Genomic DNA, 23,567 nt, shown 5'->3' with positions numbered 1-23,567 from the left:
CAGGTAATCGCAATACTACAAAATTAGTCGTCTGGATCGCAATACTACAAAATTACGGATGCGTTAAAACATCAAATAATACTTTCGATAAAGTGAATACTTTAATATATCTAGGATCAATATTAACAGACCTAAATCATATTAATGGAGAGAATTAACCGCTTAACGGTCGAATTTATTTTAGAGAAACATCCCGAAAAGGTCATTTTTTTATTTCATATTTTAAATCTATCATAAATGCGTGCTAACACGATCTGTTTTAAAAGTCAATAAACCAAGACAAAAGACGGTTAATTTGCTTGTTAAGATTTGCTGTCTGCACCTTTTCTTCTCACAACGAAACATTTCGCTTAAATACAGATTCGAACGGAAAAATATAGTTTCAACGTAATAACTCGGGATAATCCAGATTTACATATTACCCTTGAACGTAATAATTCGGGTAAAACCGTTGAGCGGTTAAATGTCGAATGAAAGGAGCGAATTCGTATTATTATTCAGTTCAAAATCTCTTGTCTTCGTGAATTCTGTCGATACATTTGAAGCTTAAAATATATAAAACGATAATCATGCCTGTTGTTGTGCATGGTTGCGAAACATGGACGCTTACTCTGAGGGAATAACGTACACAGGAAGTATTTGAGCATAAAATCTGAGACGAATACTCAGATCCAAGAAGAATAGGAATGGGGAATGGCGGAAACTTCAAAACGAGGTACCACATAATTTATACCGTTTACCAAACATTGTTTGGGCGCAGAAAAACTAAGAGATTAAGGTGCGCAGGTCATGTAGCCAGAATGGAAGAAAGTAGGAAGGAACGCTTCCAAAGTTTTAACTGGAAGTCCAATCGGAAAACGACTATTAGGAAGACCTAACTGCAGATGGCAAGACAATAACAAGATGGATCTTGCAGTAATAAGAATACAAAGTAGAAACTGGATCCAATTGGCTAAGGTACAAGTCAATGGAGAGTTTTTGTGAACGTGGCATTGATTCTCCTGGTTCCGTAGGCCATAGAGTTAGCATTAGTTATTACAATTATATTACTAATTTGTACTATTTTCCATTTATTGTTATTATTATTAATAATTAGCATTGACCTATAAAACCAGATTACACATTTTGAACAACTTTTGATTTTCGAATTTTAAACTATAACTTCGAAATTCGAAGGAGTTTGAACTTGATTTTATAGGCAAATTTTTCTGTGTATAAGAGGTATGTTTGGTATAAATATCCCTGCAATCCGTGTAAGGGTACTTTTCACTCGTTTGGTAATCTAGATAAGTGATATGGTGCACTCAACGAGAAAAACAGTATATTTTATATTTAATCAATGATCTGATTTCATAAATGGTTATTCTTACGTGTACCTATATAAGACACTTGTTAGATCCAAACTTGAAAAAAATGAAATGAAATTTTTGAGTTTTATGTCACACGGATATGCCGGCTAGGATAAAGGAGACGCTGATGAAGAGGTATAAATGAAAGGAAAAAGTGAAAGGAAACGAGAGAATCCTGAAAGAACACACGCCTATGGTGTTTGTGCACCACAAACTTCATTTGGCTAGAGCGGGTATCGAACCAGGGATCCCACGCATTAGAGGTAAACATTCTACCACTGAGTCACGGCGACATCGCAAACTGAATTTGGTTCAGTGGTCTGGAACACACTAACACACTTGTTAACAAAATCGAATCTGTACATAAATGTTCTATAATGCTACTATGTTGCAAAATGAAAACGAATTACCATTCGTGGATGACTATTAATATTGGTTAAGTTATTGGAGACTTTAATCACTATCGGAAAGGAGCAAATGTATTGATAAATTTTTTATTGAAAATCATAACAAATATAATAGCAAATATTGCTGAGAAAATATAGTTATAAGAGTGCCAATTTACGAGAAATATTGAAAAAAGTAACAATGTCTCACATAACTTTTAAATGAAAATATGTTAAGTGAAATAACAGATTAGTTCCTACAAAAATGAAATTGTTTTAACTTTATGATAAGGAGATCTAGTTGCTAATTTTAATTTTATTGTTATTATGTATCTTAAGTATATGTTTATGTTATAATGTTTTATTGAAAGAACGAATATTTTATGCTGAAATATAACAATAATTAGCCAAGATTTTTGCATGCCGGATATGCATTTTTAAGCAAGATTGACTCATTCTTTTAAATGGTATTTGAATGAAACTTTAATTTGCATAATCATATTACGAAAGTGCCAATATTTTATTTTTGTCTGTGTAGATCCCTATCAGTTAGAACCTTATAATTTGAATATTTTAACCCTCTGACGAGAGACAATCTGTTCTAATATTCATTTTATATTTTAGATATTCTGGTCTTTTTAAAATTATTTAATGTATTTCTGCCTATGATCTATTCATAGCACTTAAAAAGTAAAATAACTTTATTATTATTATTATTATTATTATTATTATTATTATTATTATTATTATTAAATTTTATTATTATTATTATTATTGTATATTTTTCTATTTACCTTCTATGTTTGTGTAATAATCTCTATTCATAATCTTTTAAAGATTTCAGTACTAAAAAAATATAGATTTTCCTCTTGATGCTATTTTGGGTTAATTGGATATATTGGTCCGCTTTTCCGGTCGATAGGTTAGAGCCTAGAGGAGATGGGGAACCATATAGCATTTCTATAGCCGATGCTATACACTACTATTTGGGGATAGAGAAGAGAATTTGCCAAGGAAGCAGTCGGTAACTGTTTTTATCATTTCACATAAAGCGTGATTTTCACATCGAGAAAATAACTTTCTTTAGTTTTCTTGAGAAAGACTGAGATCTTTTCTCAGGAGTGGTTCTGAGTGACAGATGGGAATTGTCCTCTGAATTTATTACAGTCAAGGAAATGGCTGTCAGTTCGGGAATTATACTAGAATATAGGAAAATTCGTGAATAAAGCAGGGACTGGACAAGAGAGTCCATGGTGTTAGTTGAAAGAGAATCTTTTGTTTTCCCATGTTTTATTTATATCTTTCTATTTTAATAAAGAAAAAATCACATTTATTTAGATTAGCATGAGATTGCGCGTTTATTAAAAATATTTGATTAGGAACTTATTGGAATAGAGATTATGATCTTCCTTTGCGATACCACTGCCTAAGGTTTCTGATTTTTAATTAGAGGTCTCCTGGCTCGAATCGAGTTGACGTCAGAACATTTAAGGAATGACCGATAGATTTTGTTTATTTGGTTCCACTCTAAAATACTAGAGTACTACCTTACCTTTCCTTTTCAAATTTTAGTGAAGATCTTTCCCACGTCTCTTTCTGTGTCTCCTCCTAACCTAACCCAACTTCAGAAACCCAAATAAGACTGATTTAGCTAGAATATTTTTATTGATGAGTGGTCTATGACTGGACTTCTCATTGATAGGTTTAAGCCAAGTGCTGCACAAATGAGGAAGACACCTTTAGATGTTTAAATTGGTTCACACTATAGCTCGGAAAAAAACGCTTCCTGGTGGAACTTTAAGAACTCTTAAGTAAAGCTTTAGATGATTCTAAACAATGATAAACTACTACAACACTTAGACTAGGTACTAATTTCCTATATTTTTGGAAATTAGAATTAAATGTTTCTTAGGGAGCCACTTCGCAAAGCGGAGGAGGGCCAATAGAGCACCAACCATCGTCTAGAGGTTCTATATGAAGAAAGAAGATTTTTTTTTCTTTTTGAAAATAATGAGGTTTTCGTTAAGAGGAAACATGATGAGCGTTTGATTTATGAATTGAATCTGCCTGGATGTAAAGTAAGAATTTACTAGGTTCTTTCTGATTTGGGTGATAGTTGTTCACCTTTCTGCGTTAAAAATGTTTGAGTGATTTACGTAATTTATAATTTAATTTTATTTTAGTTAGAGAAGTGTCAACCTTCTGAACATTTTCTTTATCTTTTTATCTCTGTTTGAGTTAAACGCAAAAATGGAGAAGAATGTGAGAAAGCTATTAAAAGCAGCCTCTAATTATTATTATTTTTTAAAATTATTTTTCCAACATTATAATGATTTCACTCTGTGCGTAGAGAGTAAGAACAGTCTTTGCATATTCAAGAATTAGGATGAATATCAATAACAAAGGCGAATGTTATATCACACAATAGAGTTGTAACAGAGGAGATGGAACTCATTCTGGAGACACTGAATCGGTTCAAGGTAAAAATGTTACAGTACAATGAAAGCAGGTTAACATTGACAGTAGAGCACCTCGTGTTGGACTCTTTGCAGCCACCTTAGGACCAGTTGTTTCATTCTATGTCGATATCACGTCGTATCGTGAAAGGTAAGGAAGTCAGTCACTGCTGTCTTGCACTTTCTGCTGGTTTCTTTAGCACCATTAATTCAGAAAGTCTGCGTTGGACCGAAACAGGTATAAATATGAGTGGTAATATCAGGATTTTATGTTGTTTGGGGATCACTTAGAAGCAATCAAGTTCCAAAATTTTTCGTTGCAAATATTGAATTCAGTGTGTTTTGAGTTATACTATTGGAGCAGGTTGCTGTTTGGGTTCACAAATTCAAGATATTTTTGCCGTAGTGCAACGTATATCCGGTTCAAACAATTCGGAATAACGTCGGTATTGGTGGTAAGACCGATTGGAGCGAATTCGAAACGAATTACCCCTCGTACTTCTACCATCAGAGAGCAGGTTTTCTTTTTATTTTCGAAACAGCTCTATTTGACCACAGATCTTTGCGCAACCACTGATTTTACATATTCAAATTAAAGAAAATATATTTTTGATACAATTCTTTTCAGGAAACACACGCCATGTGGATTTTGGAGCAGTAGTTGGTACGTATCCTTTTGCTCTGTAGCAGATCTATGATAAGTTATGTGGTAATATGCGATTGTACTTAATGACTTTTAGAGTTAGTGTATGCTGGACTGCACATGTGCAATTTCCTTGACTTGTGTATACTGGTGAATAGATTTTCTTCAATGGTGTGCCTTATGACCTCACAATATATTACTCTAGGGCAACCGGAAATTGGCTGATCCTTGATGGTTCTACAGTTTGCACGAAACTTCTGAAACTAACCCGTTCCTAAGCTATGATCAGTGGCGTATTTACGATTTTGTTTCGGGGGGGGGGGCTTTGCTAACTTTCGGGGAGGGCTTTGCCTGAAAATGTGAAAATTCTGCAAGATATTTCATATACTTTACTATAGTAAGTAAGATTTTGGGGGGGGCTTAAGCCCGGAAGCCCCCCCCCCCTAAATACGCCACTGGCTATGATTTACTGCATGTTCTCCTTTTACATGACAAATGCTTTGGATTGTTGCTACATTGTAACGCCCGAGTTAGAATTCACACAGTAGCGGTTCATTTATCAGATGTTGATCACGTATCGTCACTGTCATTAAAAACTGGTTAGAGACGCTGACGCAGTAACGCCTACGTTCTAAATAGTACATTTGCCACACTAACTCTTGGGTTATTTTGACCTTATAGTTAAGGTCTATCAAGGCGTATTTATGCACCTTCTGTTTGTATTGTGGAAATATTACAACATGTGTGTCTCACCATTGAAGTACGTGGCGTCATCCTTCCATATTGTGAAATCATCTCATTCAATTTCGGCAAATTGTGGTAGAATGTCCTTAACTGAGAGAGAACGTATAAAATTGTCTACATCTTAGATAGTTTTTGGAGAATACTGCATTCTTAGCTTCATTCGTGAGATTCGAATATTCAGTTTGTGTTTTTTTTTCTATGAAGTCTTTCTATTATTACTGCGAGTTATTTGAGTTGTTTGCTTTTATATACATACTTCATACTTTCTTATTATTTCTTTCATTTCATTCCCGAGATTTATTGTAATTTAGAGGCCACTTCAGTTTTATCTCTTAATTCATAAGTAATGTATTTAAACATATCTTCATTCATTTTAATTATTCAATTTATTTTAATATTCAGCGTAATATGACTGCGACAAAGAACCTCGCAGCTTATATTCCCATTAAATCATCATCATTCAGTCAACTTTAGTTCTGCTCTCAAACTAAAGAAAAGCCATATAATAATACGCTACTATGAATTAAGAATGCCATTTTAATGTTTTGAAAGAAGGAATGCAATATTATGCTAATCATTCTTTAAAAAATGGAATTTTTCAAATGGAGTTTTTATTTAGCATGGGATTCACCACAATGCCCATGTTCAGACATCGGTATAAGATTTAGCTTAAAATATCAAGTTAAATTCTTTCATTGTTTACATACCATTTATCACACTTTTGTCACCTTTGTCACACATTGTCTTTTGGGCAAAATATCTTATTGACAAATCGTACCTGGGCGAAAATATCATATGGACGAATTGTACTTTTAACAAACTATCTTATGGAAGAATTGCACTTTGGGAAAAATGCCTTATGGATGAATTGTACTTTGAACACAAAGTTTTTGAATGTATGCGAAGTTGACAGAATTTATACAAAATTCAGTTATATAGGGTGATTTTTTAAAAAATTCACGGATTTCATTTTGGTCTGGAATTTCTAACTAAAGTCCGATCTTCATGCAGTTTGTGTTAAATGATCAAGGAAGAACGGGAGATTTATGGAACTATGTTCAGTGGTTTAATTTCGTCCAGGGTAATATCGCTCACGAATCAGGAAAGGCAGCAAATATTCGCCAGTGTACCTTACAATTGGAATGAGGTGTGGTACCGTTTGATGATATGAATTTTCTTCGTTAGATGGCAACTTTACCAAGGGCAATAAGAAAAAGAAATTGGGTTGTCGTATTGGGAATTGTGCTGTACAGTTCTGTGCTACTATGTGAGTATGATGAGGACACAGTGAGAATAATGTGAGAATAATGTTGTTGCTACGCAAAAGGCATTTAGAAAGAAATTGCCTCATGTTCTGCCCTAGACAGGAACATAATACAGTCGCTTGTGAATAAATTGGAAGAAACAGGATCGCTTCTGAGTGAGACGGAAGCACCGGACCCCCCAGTGTTGTGGAAGATGCCAGTTATCGAATCCTTAGGTCACCCAAGAAATCACTTCGTTGTTTGTCTCAAGAAACCGGCAATAGCTATTCAACACGTAATTTATGGGTGTTACCACTAACACTTAATTGGTATTCTCACTAACACATAATTTGTATTCTGCAATTTCGCTTCAAAAATCCAAAACCTCTTTCCAATTGTAAGGTACACTGGCGAATAATTTGCTGTTTTTCTTGAGGCTTGGTCGATATTACCCCGGACGAATTTAAACCAGTAAACATAGACTCATAAATCTCCCATCCTTCCTTGATCATTTGCCACAAACCACAAGAAAATAGAACTTCAATTAGAAATTCTACAACCAAATGAAATCCGCGCGCTTTAAAAGAATCACCCTGTGCTTTATATTTTATAAATCATTATAATCTACTTAGCAAAAAATAGTAAATAATAAATAAATGGATAAATTAAGAACCAAAACTTCGGCACAAACGACCTAAATTGTATAAAAAGCAAGCAATAGTATCGGACTTAAACAGGATTTTGAGTTATGCATAACACTCATCAAACTCAGAGATATGCAAGAATAAGATATCAGCCTAGAAATGTGTGTTATCTTCGCCAAGTAGCAGTTAATAAAGTCGCAAATAGTGGATATTTATCACCTTAAATTAAGGTGTAAGGCTGTTTATTAAATTTACTCCCTTCGTTACAATCCACTCTTTTCGGTGCACACATAATGTGAACAAATGTTTTATATGAATATTTTTGGCCGATTGTTAAATACAGTATTATGGGAGAAAGAAGACTTCAGAAACTATTTCTGAAAGTTTCAAAAAAATTAAGAAGTACATTAGAGTCAATAATTGTATGCAAAGAATATAATTAATTTGCTTTTTTAAATCAGTCCACAATCTATTTACATATAGTATTCTATCGTATTTGTATATTGTTAGTTCTATAATGCAATAATGCTTTACCTTACCTCCTACCAGCAATATTCACACCAACACAAGTGAAGCTGCCAGACGTCACATTCAAAAAGTATTCGCAACATTCTACATGAACTCCATCTATTGAACAGTTAGTTAGTAACTTCTGGCATGGTCTGTAATAGTAGAAATTCAATTGTGCATACAAAATAAAAATAATAATTAGGACTCGGAAGTTAAAAATCTAAAAATTGTCTAAAAAGGATCTACAAAAAGACCTAAATATATCTTTAAAAAAAGGACTTAAAAAGCGGAAAAAGAGACGTAAAAATAATACCCAATTTAATTAGAATTACATATTTAATGCATATATTGCTCAATAAATACAAGCCTCTGGTAGGTTAACTGTCTGTCCTTCCACAAACTGAAGTACAACCTAAATTGGAAAACTTCCTCCCCCTCCCCCCCTTGCTGGAGAACATTGTTACGCCTCCTTATGACTCGTGATTGTTGCAGATCTGGTCTTAACAATCCAGTCGTTGAAGAATCTCTTATCTTTTGAATTTTCTTTACTAAAGAAAAGATATTTAAGAAGTGGTGGTGATTCGAGTTGATGACCAGTTAATTTATTGTCAATAGATGAACTGAAAAAAAAAAGACGTTAAGACCTATGAAGACCAATAAACAAACAAACAAACAAAAAGCACCGGAAAAGGCGAAAACGGACAAATAAAATCCAGCATTTTCTGCCTTACAATGACCCAAAATGAACATATGGTAAGCCTCGTCTTCGGGCATTCATAAAAAAATAGGAGTTTTCCTCAACTTCCGGGCCCTAGTAGTAATCTTTTTGATATTCAAAACTTATTAATTTATGCTTACTCTATTAGCAGAAGATAATAAACTAATATAACAAAAGACAATTAGATATGTGTATGAGTGCTGCAGATATCCGAATAGGTAATATGATGTGCTTTATAATGGTTCCAGATAAATAACCTATTCCTTAATATTTAATGCACTTTAACAAATTAACATTATTTGTTTTATATAATTTGATGAGTTATTAACAAATTATAATAAATTGTTGTCTAAAACTTGATAAATGTGATCAATGAATAAGATTTAAAATTTTTATGACCGACACAAAACAGTGAACTATTTTCTGTTCTTTCTATCCTGTTTTAATTTTCATACGCGCAGTGCAATTAGGCTTTAAGCCACAAACCATACGAAAGTACCTTTAAAAATATTCAAATATCCATTTGAATATTTAAATATCCATTCTAAGAAATTACAATAGGCATTTAGGGATTTACCTCGCTGAATGAGATAATTATCGAAGGGTTAAAGACAAAGTTTTCATGATTCAAATATAATACAATATATTTGATTCAAATATAATATAATGACAAGCTACACTTCTCATGTTGGAAATAGCGTAACAAGTTACGCACTACACAATAAATAGAGCTGTTTACAATTAGGTAAGAATGAAGGAGAGGGTAAAATTAGCTATTAACTATGCTGGTAATACGTACTGATAGTATTATACTGGTGGAGTCTAGGAGACACGAATGGGCCATATAAATAAAAGTGAGCAAGTTCTTAAAACTCACAAATTCGGAGCAAATGCTCAGTTTCGTATCAATAAAAATAATTTTACACAAGCTACTCGTGAGCAAACGCTCACTGTCCTTGGCTGGTGTGCAACTGATCTAGATTTGGTATAAATAAAGCCGAGCGAATGCTCATGTTTTGGAGCAAGTGCTTAAGATATTTTTTTGAAGTTCCTCAGTACCTTACTCAGCTTACTCAGCCAAAGTTGTTAAAACGAAATGGCCGAGTTTATGGTGATTCCAGAAAGAAAACGTAAAGGGTATAAATTGCAAAGGGACTCTGATGTTCTTAACTATAAAGTAGGTATAAAGTAGTAGTATAACTATAGAGTAGTATATTAACTATAAAGTAGTAGTAACAGATTTTAGAAGGAAAATGTTAAATGCCTTACACAACACTTTCTTCCCGAATGAACTGAAAAACGAGGTGGTTCTCTAACGAATTATGAAAAGATTAAAACTTCTTTAAGGTACACTGAGAAAAATCCGTTCTTCATACACCGGTATATTGTACACTCCGTATCAAAAAATTGCGACAGTTAACTCCCTGTAGTTAGGCCACCAAATATACACCTTCTTATTCCATAATCGGGTCAGGAAAAGAGACCCCCACTCTCTCCTCCTTTCTTCTCTCCTATACTAAAATTAGCTAACAGCATGAGAGCAATTCTTATTTCACACTACATATGATTAGTTTCGATAAAATGAAATAACAAAACCGAGACGAAACAAGATTCATAGGTTGATGTAGGGAGAAACTGAAACACACACAATGAAAAATTGAAACCAATGGATGTCTATTACACAGAGATTCATAAATGAGGCAGAGAGAGGGAGAGAGAGAGAGAGAGAGAGAGAGAGAGAGAGAGAAGAGGAGAGAATAAGAAAAAGAAAAGGGAGAACAGATAAATCTGTGGAATTCAAACATAATGAGAAGAGAACCTAACATTATAAAGTTACGTTTCCAGAAATCCAACAATAATATTGAAATAACGTTTGTTTTTACATATTTTTTCAGAACTATTCGAATATATAGAGAATGCTTTAAACATTCATTATGTCACTTTCATAATGGATAGCATACTCAATTGCAAGTAGTGAGTTTCCTCGGGATACTCCCGTTTCCTCCCACTTTCTTCATTCCACCATTTCATTCATTACTCATCATCACCATCTCCTTTAGCCTAACCGGCATATACGTGGGACGTAAAAATCAAAGATTTCATTTCATTTTTTTCAATTGCAAGTATAACTGTAGATCTCCGAGACACACCTGGGATAATGTCAAAAGTTTAACGCACATGCTTTGTTTCCGCATGGTTCGATTGCAAATTCTGTAGTGTTCACTCGACGTACTTATCCAAAACACATTCCAATATACCCAGGAGATAGCAATGGTCATATCCTCCATTTCAGACTACTAATGCAAACTGAACAACACAGCAAAAATAGAACAGAAAAGAAAAAGAAAAAGAAAGAAAGAAAGAAACGAAACAAAACACAAAGAAGAGAGAAAGAATGAAAGAGAAAATTGAAAAGTTCTATTTTACTGCTAAGTTTGTATCAGAAATGCTCTATATTGAAAGTTCAAACTGTATCGTAACGAAAAGTTACAAATGTTGGAAAGGAAAAGTATATATTCCTCATAGACATAGCATGTTTCAAATTCTAACGTGAAAAAACACATTGAATTATAGGATAGGAACAAATTTTTTGTCGAATTAGTATAAATAAAATTTTGTTTTTAAATAACCAAAGAGTTACCATTTTCTAGTCTATTCAGAAGATTTATCTGTTCCGAATATCCAGCATTGATTTCATCTCTTCCGGATATAACGTAATTTGCACAGATAGAATGAACACGCTAAGAGCTCAAACAGATCATCTTGTCACTCGGAAGATGTTGGTTAGGTTATAGACCACCACTGGGTCGAGGATTCTAATCCGTAATGACCCGGTAATTCGACTGAGACTCGGTAACCCAGTGGATAAAAAAGAGATTTTACTTATTCCCTTGCGTTTAACCCTCGAGAAGTCGCACTGAAAAAGTAACGCGAGTAGTCGCGCGCGGTCGAAAGGACCGCACGAACATAATGTGTTGCAAATATCGTTTTAAACATTTTTCTTGTATTAGAAATGTAATTTTGTATATTCTCTGATTAAGAGGGAATAACTGTTATTATTATAATAAGTTTTACAGTAATAACTATTAGAGGAACCTACAATTAGACATGTACTGATTTTTATTCCTTATTTGGAATAAAATGTTTTTTCGTTACATATTTCTTTAGATAGATAGCTACGCATCGGATTTATTGAAAATTCTAAATCTGACGACGATCTTTGTTCTTGTCAATTCTTTGGTTCGTCTAAAATAAGAAATGCAATAGTAAATTAGTAAAATAAATAGTATATAAACATAACACTAAAACAAAGCTTCACAACAAATTTTACATTCAATTAGAGCTCACTCGTAGCTAAGCGGTTAGCATACACGTCATTGGCGTGGGACTTCCGGGTTCGATTCTCGGTGGGAGCTCATGTGGTTCGGATCCCACGTTAAGCAGTAGGTCCACGTCTTACGTAGCCTTGATGCTGAAAGGGGCGCTAAATTGAAATCAAATCAAATTTACATTGAATTATTTTACGATTCTGTTATTTTGAAACTTCACCTATACAGCACTACATTGAATTATTTTAGGTTATCTTCAAATTTACACTGTTCTACACTTCGTCATCGCTTATTTCGTCCTCTCCTGATCTGAGTACATTCGGGGAATCGCTGGTCATTTCTGGGTTTAAGATCTTCAGACTCGCTTGCAGACTCCTCACTTCACCTTTCGTGTTCAATCACTTATATATATTTGTTATGATCTTCTTCAGACAAAGCTTCGAGATCATCTCGGCTGAATTATCCAAATAGTCCATTCCTAACATTTCCCTCCGTTGTTTTAAGCTGTTCATTTCTAATTTTCTCCTTCTTCACACTTGGTATCAGTTTGTTAACTTTGTCGACCTCTCTTCCGTCCATTAAAATAATATTTATGTTTATAAAGCTTAAAACATCTCCAAAGCAAAGGTCACGTGCAGAGCTAAACACTGAGAAAAAAACATTACACGGTTAGTCGCGCGCGGTGGAAAGAACCGTAGAATCACTAAACAATCACTAGTAGTTAAACTACACAACGGATAACGTAGTGATTGAGCAGGGATTTTCGGGAACGTGAGGGAGGAGTCTGTCGGGCAAACAGAATGGACACACGATCAAAAATAATTTCCCTGCGGTGCTTTTGACCACGGCGCGACTATTCGAAGGTTAAACAGTATTTCTGTTAGAGGTGACCAGGACTGGAGATGTTATCCCCAGAGTAAGAAAAACACGACGCCGAAGATAACACTTAATTAGATTCTCCAGACCATGTATATCGGGCTCTTACTCCGTTTTAACTTTGGAACATGAAATGCGTGCGTTTGAGAGAGAGGGTGAGAGGGGGAAAAGTGAAAGATGCAAAGACAGAATACGGAAACGTCAAGACAGAGAGAGAGAGGGAGAAGAACATAAATATGAAACATACCTATCATTACAGTGTATGATATAGAACGCACACACTGTTTATTTGATTTATCGCCAGTGATGCCTTGTAAGATCTCCATCAGTAGATAAATCTCTGCAGCCATTATTTTATGCGAAAAAATCATACTACCTGATGGGGAATCGAACCTAGATTTTTCATGTGAAAGTCTGGCACGTTACCAGTACACCACCGATTGCTTTAGGTAAACTTTTTAAACGAATGTTGTAGTGTTTCTTTCTGAGAACGCTAACACGAAAAGTGTATACTGCAGATCAATGATATGGAATGTCGTGGTAATTCCCATGTCCTTTCCCAACCAGCATTCGTAAATCATCTCAATCATGATACAGGTGTTTGCTTCCACATTCTTATGTATTGCTTGTCCAGTATGATAAGTCGATTCTTCACAATCACTTTGTAATAAGTTTATCTTTGGTGTAAACAGGATTTGAACTTACGTTCGATGGCTCTATTATTCATAAGTCCATTACGTTACCCCTACGCCATCTGAAATTACAAACCAAATATTACTTACTTTAGCCCTGATCTTTGGAACGAACCGGCTTCTTCCTGTAACGTTATTTACAGCAAAGTGCACAACGAAATTGATTTTTTCGACGGCCTAGAGAGAAATTAGTGTCCACTGATAAAGGAAAAACATACAATCGAGGAAAAAATAAAGAAATAAAACATATTTTGCACTAATTTTGCCATGCAAGTTCAAAAGTACGTGAATAATAATAATAATAATAATAATAATAATAATAATAATAATAATAATAATAATAATAATAATAATAATAATAATAAAATATAATATTGAAAGTAACTATGTTTGTGAGTCCTAATCTCTTGAACCACCCGACCGATCTCGATCAAATTTTCAACATTGGTAAGGTTCGGGCCTGGGAAGCTTTTTTATCATTTCATTTTAACGATAAACGCTACGGGTATGAGGGGGAGGAGGATAGATATATAAAAATGAATAAAACGTAATAACTCTTGAACCACCAGACCGATCTCTACCAAACTTTCAACATAGATAAGACTCGGATTTGGGACGACTTTTATCATTTCAGTTTACCGGTGCAACGTAGGGATCGAATGGAGGGAGATATACTATATGTAAAAAAATGAAAATAAAAGTGACTGTCTTTGTGACTTCGTCACTCTTGAATCACCTTACCGATTTCGATTAAATTTTTAACGTACATGAAGTTCGGACCTAAGATGGTATTTCTTCACTTTGACGATATAACTTAGGGTTTGAGGGTAGGGAGGACTTAGAAAGAATAAATAAAACTTGATAAATCCTGAAACAAAGGATCAATCACGATCAAATTTTTAACATATTTGAGGTTCGGGCCTGAGATGATTTTTATCATTTCACTTTCACGGGAGATCTTGAGGAGAGGAATGGGAGAAATATATATATATATATATATATATATATATATATATATATATATATATATATATATATATATATATATATATATATAAAACTAAATAAAACTTACTGGACTCTTGAACCACCAAACCAATCTCGATCAAATTTTGAACCTAGATGAAGTTCGAACCTGATATGGTTTCTGTCATATCACTTTGAAGATGTAACTTAAGAGATGGGGAGGGGGTGCGACTTTTAAAAATGAACAAAAATTACCGATATAAGTGGCGAATCTATTATTTCCGGAGTCGCTTATATTAACAGTGACACATCTGATGCTGATTATATCCCAATTCAGCTCCTCAACTTGGAGGAGGGGGATACATATAAAATGATCAAAATATCCAATATCAGTGTCGAATTCATAGTTTTCCGGCTCGCTGAGATAAACAATGACACTGCAGATGCCGTGCTCCACAACATAGGATGGGTAAGGGATATATAAAACACATCGAAAATGACCGATATCAAAGAGGGCTTTAGTAATCCTAAACAGTGACTAAGGATCATATTACTATTTTTTCTCGATTTAACCCAACGAAGCGGACAATTGATGTTAATAATAATAATAATAATAATAATAATAATAATAATAATAATAATAATAATAATAATAATAATAATAATAATAATAATAATAATAATATACTATACTGTGAATGTTAACATTTATTATTATTATTATTCACGTACTTTTGAACTTGCACGACGAAATTACTGCAAAATATGTTTTATTTCTTTATTTTCCTCGATTGTATGTTTTTCCTTTATCTATTTCTCTCTAGGCCGTCAAATAAACCAATTTCGTTGTGCACTTTGGTGCAAATAACGTTACAGGAAGAAGCCGGTTCGTTCTAAAGATCAGGGCTAAAGTAAGTAATATTTGGTTTGTAATTTCAGGTGGTGTGATAGTAAAGGGGTAACGTAATGGCCTTATGAATAGTAGAACCATCGAACGTAAGTTCAAATCCTGTTCACGCCAAAGTTAAACTTTTTAGAAAGTGATTGTCAAGAATCAACTTATGATACTGGACAAGCAATACATAAGAATGTGGAAGCAAATACCTGTATCATGATTGAGATGATTTACGAATGTTGGTTGGGAAAGAGCATGGGAATAACCACGACATTCCATAGAAATCATTGATCTGCAGTATACACTTTTGCTGGCGTTCTCAGAAAGAAACACTACAACATTTGCTAAAAAAAATTCACCTAAAGCAATCGGTGGTGTACTGGTAACGTGCCAGACTTTCACATGAAAAATCTAGGTTCGATTCCCCATCAGGTAGTATGATTTTTTCGCATAAAATAATGGCTGCAGAGATTTATCTTCTGATGGGGAATCACTGGCGATAAATCAAATAAACAGTGTGTGCGTTCTATATCATACACTGTAATGATAAGTATGTTTCATATTTATATTCGTCCCCCTCTCTCTCTCTGTCTTGACATTTCCCTATTCTGTCTTTGCATCTTTCACTTCTCCCCATCTCTCCCTATCACACACACACGCACTTCATGTTCCAAAGTTAAAACGGAGCAAGAGCCCGATATACATGGTCTGAAGAATCTAATTAAGTGTTAACTTCGGCGTCGTGTTTCTCTTACTCTGGGGATAACATCTCCAGTCCTGGTCATCTCTGACAAAAATACTGTTTAAACGCAAGGGAATAAGTAAAGCCTGTTTTTTATCCTCTGTCTTACTGAGTCTCAGTCGAATTACCGGGTCACTACGGATTTGAATCTTGGACCCAGTGGTGGTCTATAACCTAACCAACATCATCCGAGTGACAAGATGATCCGTTTGAGCTCTTAGCGTGCTCATTCTATCTGTGCAAATTATGTTATATACGGAAGAGATGAAATCAATGCTGGATGTTCGGAACAGATAAATCTTCTGAAAAGACTAGAAAATGGTAACTCTTTGGTTATTTGAAAACAAAATTTTATTTATACTATTCCGACACAAAATTTGTTCCCCTCCTATAATTCATTTTTTTTCGAAGTTGAAATTTGAAACATTCTACATCTATTAGGAAAAACAAGAAACATTCTACATGCTTTCCTTTTCAACATTTGTAACTTTTAGTTACGATACAGTTTGAACTTTCAATATAGGGTATTTCTGATAGAAATTTAATAGTAAATTAGAACTTTTTTTTTTTTTTTTTTGCTGTGTTGTTCAGTTTGCCTTAGTAGTCTGAAATGGAGGATATAACCATTGCTATCTCCTGGGTTTATTAGAATGTACTTTGGAACACTACCTACAATGAACACTATCGAATTTGCAATCGAACCCTGCGGAGGCAAAGAATGTGCGTTACACGTTTGACATTATCCCAGGTGTGTCTCGGAGATCTGCAGTTCTACTTGCAATTGAGTATGTTATCCATTATATAAGTGGCATAATGAATGTTTAAAGCATCCTCTGTATATTCCAATAATTCTGAAAAAATATGTAGAAACAAACGTTATTTCTATATTATTGTTGGGTTTCAGGAAACGGAACTTTATAATTTTAGGTTTTTTCTCACTACGTTTGAATTCCTCAATTTTATCTCTTCTCCCTTTTCTTTTTCATCTTCTCTCCTCTTCTCTCTCTCTCTGCCTCATTTATGAATCGTAAATGACATTCATTGGTTTCAATTTTTCATTGTGTGTGTTTCAGTTTCTCCCTACATCAACCTATGAATCTTGTTTCGTCTCGGTTTTGTTATTTCATTTTATCGAAACTATTACATATGTAGTTTGAAATAGGAATTGCGGTCATGTTGTTAGCTAATTTTAGTGTGGGATAGAAGGAAGGTGGAGAGAAAGTGGGTCTCTTTACCTGACACGATTATGGGATAAGAAGGTGTATATTGGGTGGCCTAACGGCAGGGCGTTAGCTGTCGCAATTTTTTGATGCGGAGTGTATAAATATTGGGATAGTTCTTGTTTACTAAAGAAATCAGTACGGAGCATACGTTGTCCGTATGCCAGATAGACACTGTCCTTAGATGTTACATTATGCTGTTGGATGTCTGATATCTCACAGTTTTCCTTATATTACATACATATATATATTTTACCTTCGTCAGCTATATGTTTTATACGTCCATTTGTATGTGAGATTCTGAGCACCTATATTGTTTCATACGGAAAATACGTACAGATGGAACACTTATACAGAAAGTATGATAAAACATGCGTTTTCAGTTATACGTTTTCTGTACGTTAAGTCCAAAAAATACAGGATTTACAAATGTAACATGCGATTTACGTATGCCACATACATTTTTTCTGAGTGTACATAGGAGATCCTGGTTTCCAGGTTTGTGTTGCAGAAGATATTGGCTTTACTCAGCCTACCGTGTCAAATGTCTTCTGGGAAGTTGCACAGGGAATTAAGCAGAAAGCAAAATTATAGATACACTTTCCTACAACAACTGCTGCTCTTCAAGAACCTAAAATAAATTATCCCAACAGTATACATTCTCGGTTGCCATTGATACAGTAGTTTGCACACATTGTAGTAATAAAGAAGCCGAAAGTCCAGGGGGATGAATATTTAAATTGAAAAGGTGTTGCAGATATTACTGTGTAGGTTAACTGTGATGCAAGAGAACGATTTACTAGCATATATGCCAATTGGCCTGGCTCTGTGCAAGACTCTCGCATAGTTGAGACCGGGGCTGGTTGACACAGAGGTAGGTTGACACACTGTAAGTTAAATCCACGTTTAGCGGTTGGTACCCCAATTCATGTCATAGGAGTGGCTATGTACGAAGCAGTTGCTGTTCTACTTTCATGGGTATAGGAGAGCGTTTCAAGACTTGAGAAGAAAAAAAACTTCTTTAGAGGGACTAGTAAATTTTTATAATTCTAGGTTTTATGTGATTGAGGTAGTAATTCATTACTAAAGAAAACAACGAACGACGGATTTCAAAGATTGCTATTTCGCCTACAACAGGCGTTGAGATAAACAGTGAATGACTCATAGTCATTGTTAGCCGAAGCAAATAAGCTGACATTGCACGATGGGGCTGATCGACACAAAACTTTTGGGGTAGATTGACACATTTGTCAAGCAACCCCGTGTGGTGATGAGAGATATTTTGAATGTATTTTGTTAAGTCTTAATGGTGAATATTGTTTCATTTTCAGAAGTTTGATATTTCCTTCTTTCAGTTTGGTACTGTAGGCCTACATTTATTCATCGGAACTTTACTTCACTTCATGTCAACCAATACTTCCCTGCCCTCACCCTCAACTCCCCCCTTCCCAAACGCTTCCGATTTAGCAACTCTATTTTCTTGTCTAAGAGATCATTATTTTCTATACTTTGTTTCATTGGCTAAGCAAGTAATGATAACAAAGGGAGAAGGAACTTCGAAGGGGACCTACTGTTGTTTTTTTAAAAATACACAATGAAGAATAGGGGAAAGTAAAATGGGAAGTGGAGGGAGAAAAGTAAACATATTCAAACAATACATTTTCTTTAGTTTGTGTCATTAGGTCTATAATAGCCTACCACAAGAAGCACAGATAGCCACATGTCTTTACCTTACCAATAATAAACCAAACGAATCATGGATCTAATGCTCGCGTTGCAAGAACTGGGCTCACGAGGCAGGTATTGAAGAAACAAATTCTATTTGTGCAATAATTGTGACTCAATGGATGATACGTCTGAATGAGAAACGCATGTATGTAACATTTTGTGTAGTTAAGACTACTTTGTAGTGAAATAGCTACTAGGTCTGTTAGCTATAAGTAAAAATATTTTGCATCGTGTTCTGTTTTAGTTGTGAAAAAAAAACGAATAACCTAAGGTCAATTATATGCCTTTTCCAATTTATAGTTCTTTATCCTGTAGGATGAATTAATATGCAGTTTTGATAATACTTTTGGTTGTGCTTGTTAAGTAGGAAGCACAGGACTGATTTTCTTTTGAAGAAATTGCGAACGTTAGCCTGCATAGTACACAAGTTTTCAGTTGCCTACAGTAGATCTAACAACCCGTTTGCATTATTTGTATTCAAATTGTTTAAGATAACAGTTCTAATAGTCATTTTCGTACTTATTACTAGAATGTATAATTTAGAAATACACTGAATATGAAAGAAATACGTACAAAATATTTTAATATATGAGTGTGTCCACTTACCCCATTCAGTGAGTCAACCAACCCAGAATCGGGCCTAGTTGACACATTTCACTTAATATTATCTTCACACGTCAAGTTCCCATAATACAGATAATACAGATACAGATAATATTCCACAGTGTTTTAACTAGTGGAAGAAAGTTATTTAAAAAACTATCCTTGCTACACACATTTGTTGGATGCAAAGTTTGAGTTTGTAGATTTTAGAAGCGATACCTTCTTGAAGTGTAATGATTTCGCATTTCACAGAACGAGAGACGTATAACCAACTACTGAAAAAGGGGGTCATACTTCTGATCATAATCTGTTAATAAAGTTTCGGGTTGATGCTGTGTGTTGGGGATACCGGCAGAAGTTGATGCCGAATCTATGTCATGGCTAATAGTCTTATCAACGTTAGAAATAATTAATTCTTTCTTCGGAATTTAAATGGAGAAACATGAGAGAGAGAACTAGAGCTAACGTAATTCATCTTAGTGATGCATCAGCGTAGAAATGAGAAACATATTTATTTATTCCTAACCATAGTGCCCCAGTAACAATTTGGGGCTGTCTTCTGGCGACCATGTGGACCAATGTTAAATATAGTTTACCGAGATGTAATGGTTTGGGAGCGTTGGAAAGTCCGCCATCGTAATGAAGAAGCATAAATCCGAATCGAAAAGAAAGATGTAAGCAAATAAAACTATGATGAAAGTCAAAAAGGACAAAATTCCCCTCATCTGACCATCCGAAAGGGATACTTTCCATCAGACCTCTTGATATTGTATATTTGTGCTAAGCTTTAAAGTGCGTCTTGCTACACTAGGAACTTGTTAAATACAAGAGAGGTTAGGCTTATTGATAGGGTATAATGTTCATAATTATTTCTTTAAAACATGAATTTCATAGTAGTTAAATACAAGAGAGGTTAGGCTTATTGATAGGGTATAATGTTCATAATTATTTCTTTAAAACATGAATTTCATTCTTATTTGACCATGATCGAGACTAAAAAGGCAACACCTTCTATGTGACCAGAAAACTTACATACTTATTAAGGTATTGATGGGGAGAAAGAATGCAAGCTGTAAACTATTGATAGATATGAAAAGTATATATCTTGATTACGTTGGTAGATACAGCAGTCAGAATTATAACTGCCTAGAGCAACGATTTGTTCGTATACTGCAAGAAGGTGGCCTAATTAATGATGGTTACACATAACGAGGTATTGCTGATGATTTATTTTTAAGTAAGTGGCCAAGCAAAACTAGTGTATATTTTGTCGACTACTTATTCGGCGCACTGTACTTACTACGTTTCGAGTTGTGTGTTTGTGGCACTTTCGCTTGAAGTATTTTACACATTATATCGTAGGGAATTAGCCCTTATGGAACAATGATAACTTTACAAGAACAGCTGTCACTGGGAAATATGCTTCATGTGGTTGTTGGCGTCAATTTCTTTACTTGGTTTGCTAAAACCTGAAACTCATTTCTTTCATGTCTCAACTAAGAATTCGGGGAATGTACTTAGTTTTATCTGGTTTTGAATAATTTAAAAGGTAATAGTTCACTGAGTGTACTTATCATTATTATTTGCTTTATTTTTCATGGAGATATGAAATAAGAAGACAAATCATGATGTGAGATCTTTTGCCAAAAGTCCTTCTTAATTTCTCATTGTTTCCATGAGGCTAATTTCAACAGCAGGAAGCTGCAATATCTTTGCTCTGACTCCTTAATCGTAATCTTATGTTTATTTTTGCTTACATCTCTGTCCAATTTATGCTGCTCCACACGCATAACCCGAAGTTTCCAGGACTAGACTTTGAGGATTCATAGTTCGTTACAACTTCGTAAGTCAGTGATTTATTCTTGAATACTTCGTACAAAGTAAGGGATGTTAGTATGGCTGCTACAAATGCCAAAGTCCACACAATACACCATACAAATCTGAAACGATAACATATTCATACAAAATTAAAAAGACAATAAAGGAATATTTTAGAATATGACAAACTTAAAATAAATATTGATATTTACTGTATATGGTACATTTACAAAAAGATCTTGTAGGAAAGAATCGAACATGCAATGTTTATTATCCCTTATTTTCCATACGTAACATCTTAATAGGACACAGTTTATAGGAATACTTATTTACTGTCAGAAATAATCTAGGTTATATTGTAAACATTTTATCTTTATAGTTATTATTTGTTTTACAAACATTAATGTTAGAACATTAGCAAATTATTTTAATTTATTTTTAATGAGTATGCACGTTAGTGAATAGTAAATGAGGAATGTTCATCAAATTTAAATATTCAACGTGCCTTTGTGATTTGGCAACAACGTGGACAAGTAACTTTAGACAATTCAAGATTAATGCGTTAAATAGTTTTAAAATATATTATCTGAAGAATACAACATTTTTGTTCTGAAGAATTTAAAGGTGTTTTCATTTTGCCAAGTATCAATAAGTTTCCCAGAGGATTAGAAAGATTAGTATGGCATAATGTTCGTTCCATATCATAGTTTGGTGGTGCACTACCATAAAACAGAAACGAAAACTATCACTTGTATTTGGCATTTACTCTGGTTTGCAGTCCTGGAGAACAAATTATTCCACGCTAAATCTACAAAGTTTTTGCTGTGTGCATTATATATTCTGCAAAGGAAATTTTCTGTGTATTGGATACTACATTCTGTGAAATAACCAATGCCTAAGCTCATCACACGTAAATGACAACTTTTGAAAAACTTCTCTGATGATTTATTTGTGTGATTTAAGAAGTAGAAGATGATCCACCCAGTTAATGAATTTAATGGAAATTGTGTTGTAGACGAATCTGTCGGTACCTTCTTGAAACAACCCTACATATGTATACAACACTGTGTCTCTGATGTTAGTGCCAATTATCTCAAAATGTTCAAATGTGCAGTCTCGTATTGGGGACATTAATAACAGGAAAACATCGATACCTTAGGATGGCATAACGATGTCCCAACTTTCCTGATAAGAGCATGTAACAAGGGCCTTGTATCCGCTTCTTCGTGTGTTGATTTCAATGCATGTAAATGAATTAAACATTTTAAATACTAGATTTCCAAATCCTACTCTCTTCAGTAACTACAATTTTTGTCATCTATTGCTTACTCACACAGTTCCTTAGACAAAAATCGATAGATTTGATTTATGTACTGGCAATGACAGAAAGTTGTTCCATTTGCTTGAGAGAGACACATTATAATCCTCAACAAGGCCTTTAACGTAAATTTTCACACCTCTTTCTGGTAGTACCCTTGTGTGTTGTGTATTCTATAAACTTGACAAACACATCTATGCCTGGAAACCTTTTAAATGTTTCATCGCTGCCATATTTTTTCTTGACTTTGTAGTTATTTAGTTCTTGTTTAGAACCCTACCACATGTGTTCAGCATTGTATATCTGCTTTGTAAGATATCGGATCATAGGACAAAATCCCTCTGAAAAGTGATTATGCTGTCTTGGTGATACCAATTATGCTACAATAATTCTTGCCAGTACCGTTTATCCACTCCTGGGCTTTGTTTAGATCGATCTGTTTGAAGGATATGTCAGATTTCTTGTCAACTAAATTATTCGTTTGAAAGTCTGATGGCATGGCTGCTGGATGTTGATCGATGTCAGCTAGGTATATTGTACCCCATATTGCATAATTGATACTGCCAAACTATGCTAGGTTCACATTCTCAAAATTACTTTTCATGTAATCCTTCAGAAGCTTCCGAAAGATGTCCTGCATAAGAAGATTAATATGTTCTTGAAAACATCCAGGCTTGTAATCTGTC

At 34.3% G+C, this 23,567-nt stretch overlaps 1 protein-coding gene across 4 annotated transcripts in view; it reads right to left on the bottom strand.

Moving 5' to 3' along the window:
* The window catches only part of LOC145662855 (uncharacterized), a 426,736-nt gene that overhangs the window by 184,752 nt on the left and 218,417 nt on the right, over window positions 1-23,567 (bottom strand). For all 4 annotated transcript variants that reach the window (XM_081728788.1, XM_081728787.1, XM_081728790.1 and 1 more), the window contains 2 exons: window positions 21,503-21,685; window positions 8,006-8,128 (listed from right to left, as the gene is read on the bottom strand). In XM_081728788.1, coding sequence (XP_081584914.1) covers window positions 8,006-8,128; window positions 21,503-21,685 — 306 coding nt within the window. The remainder of the gene's footprint in view (window positions 1-8,005; window positions 8,129-21,502; window positions 21,686-23,567) is intronic.

Source organism: Thermobia domestica, chromosome 10 (genome assembly GCF_964235325.1).
Source record: "Thermobia domestica chromosome 10, izTheDome1.hap1.1, whole genome shotgun sequence".
NCBI classification, from domain to species: domain Eukaryota; kingdom Metazoa; phylum Arthropoda; class Insecta; order Zygentoma; family Lepismatidae; genus Thermobia; species Thermobia domestica.
The sequence above is the reverse complement of the archived record's forward strand: the minus strand, read 5'-3'. Positions and strand labels throughout refer to the sequence as shown.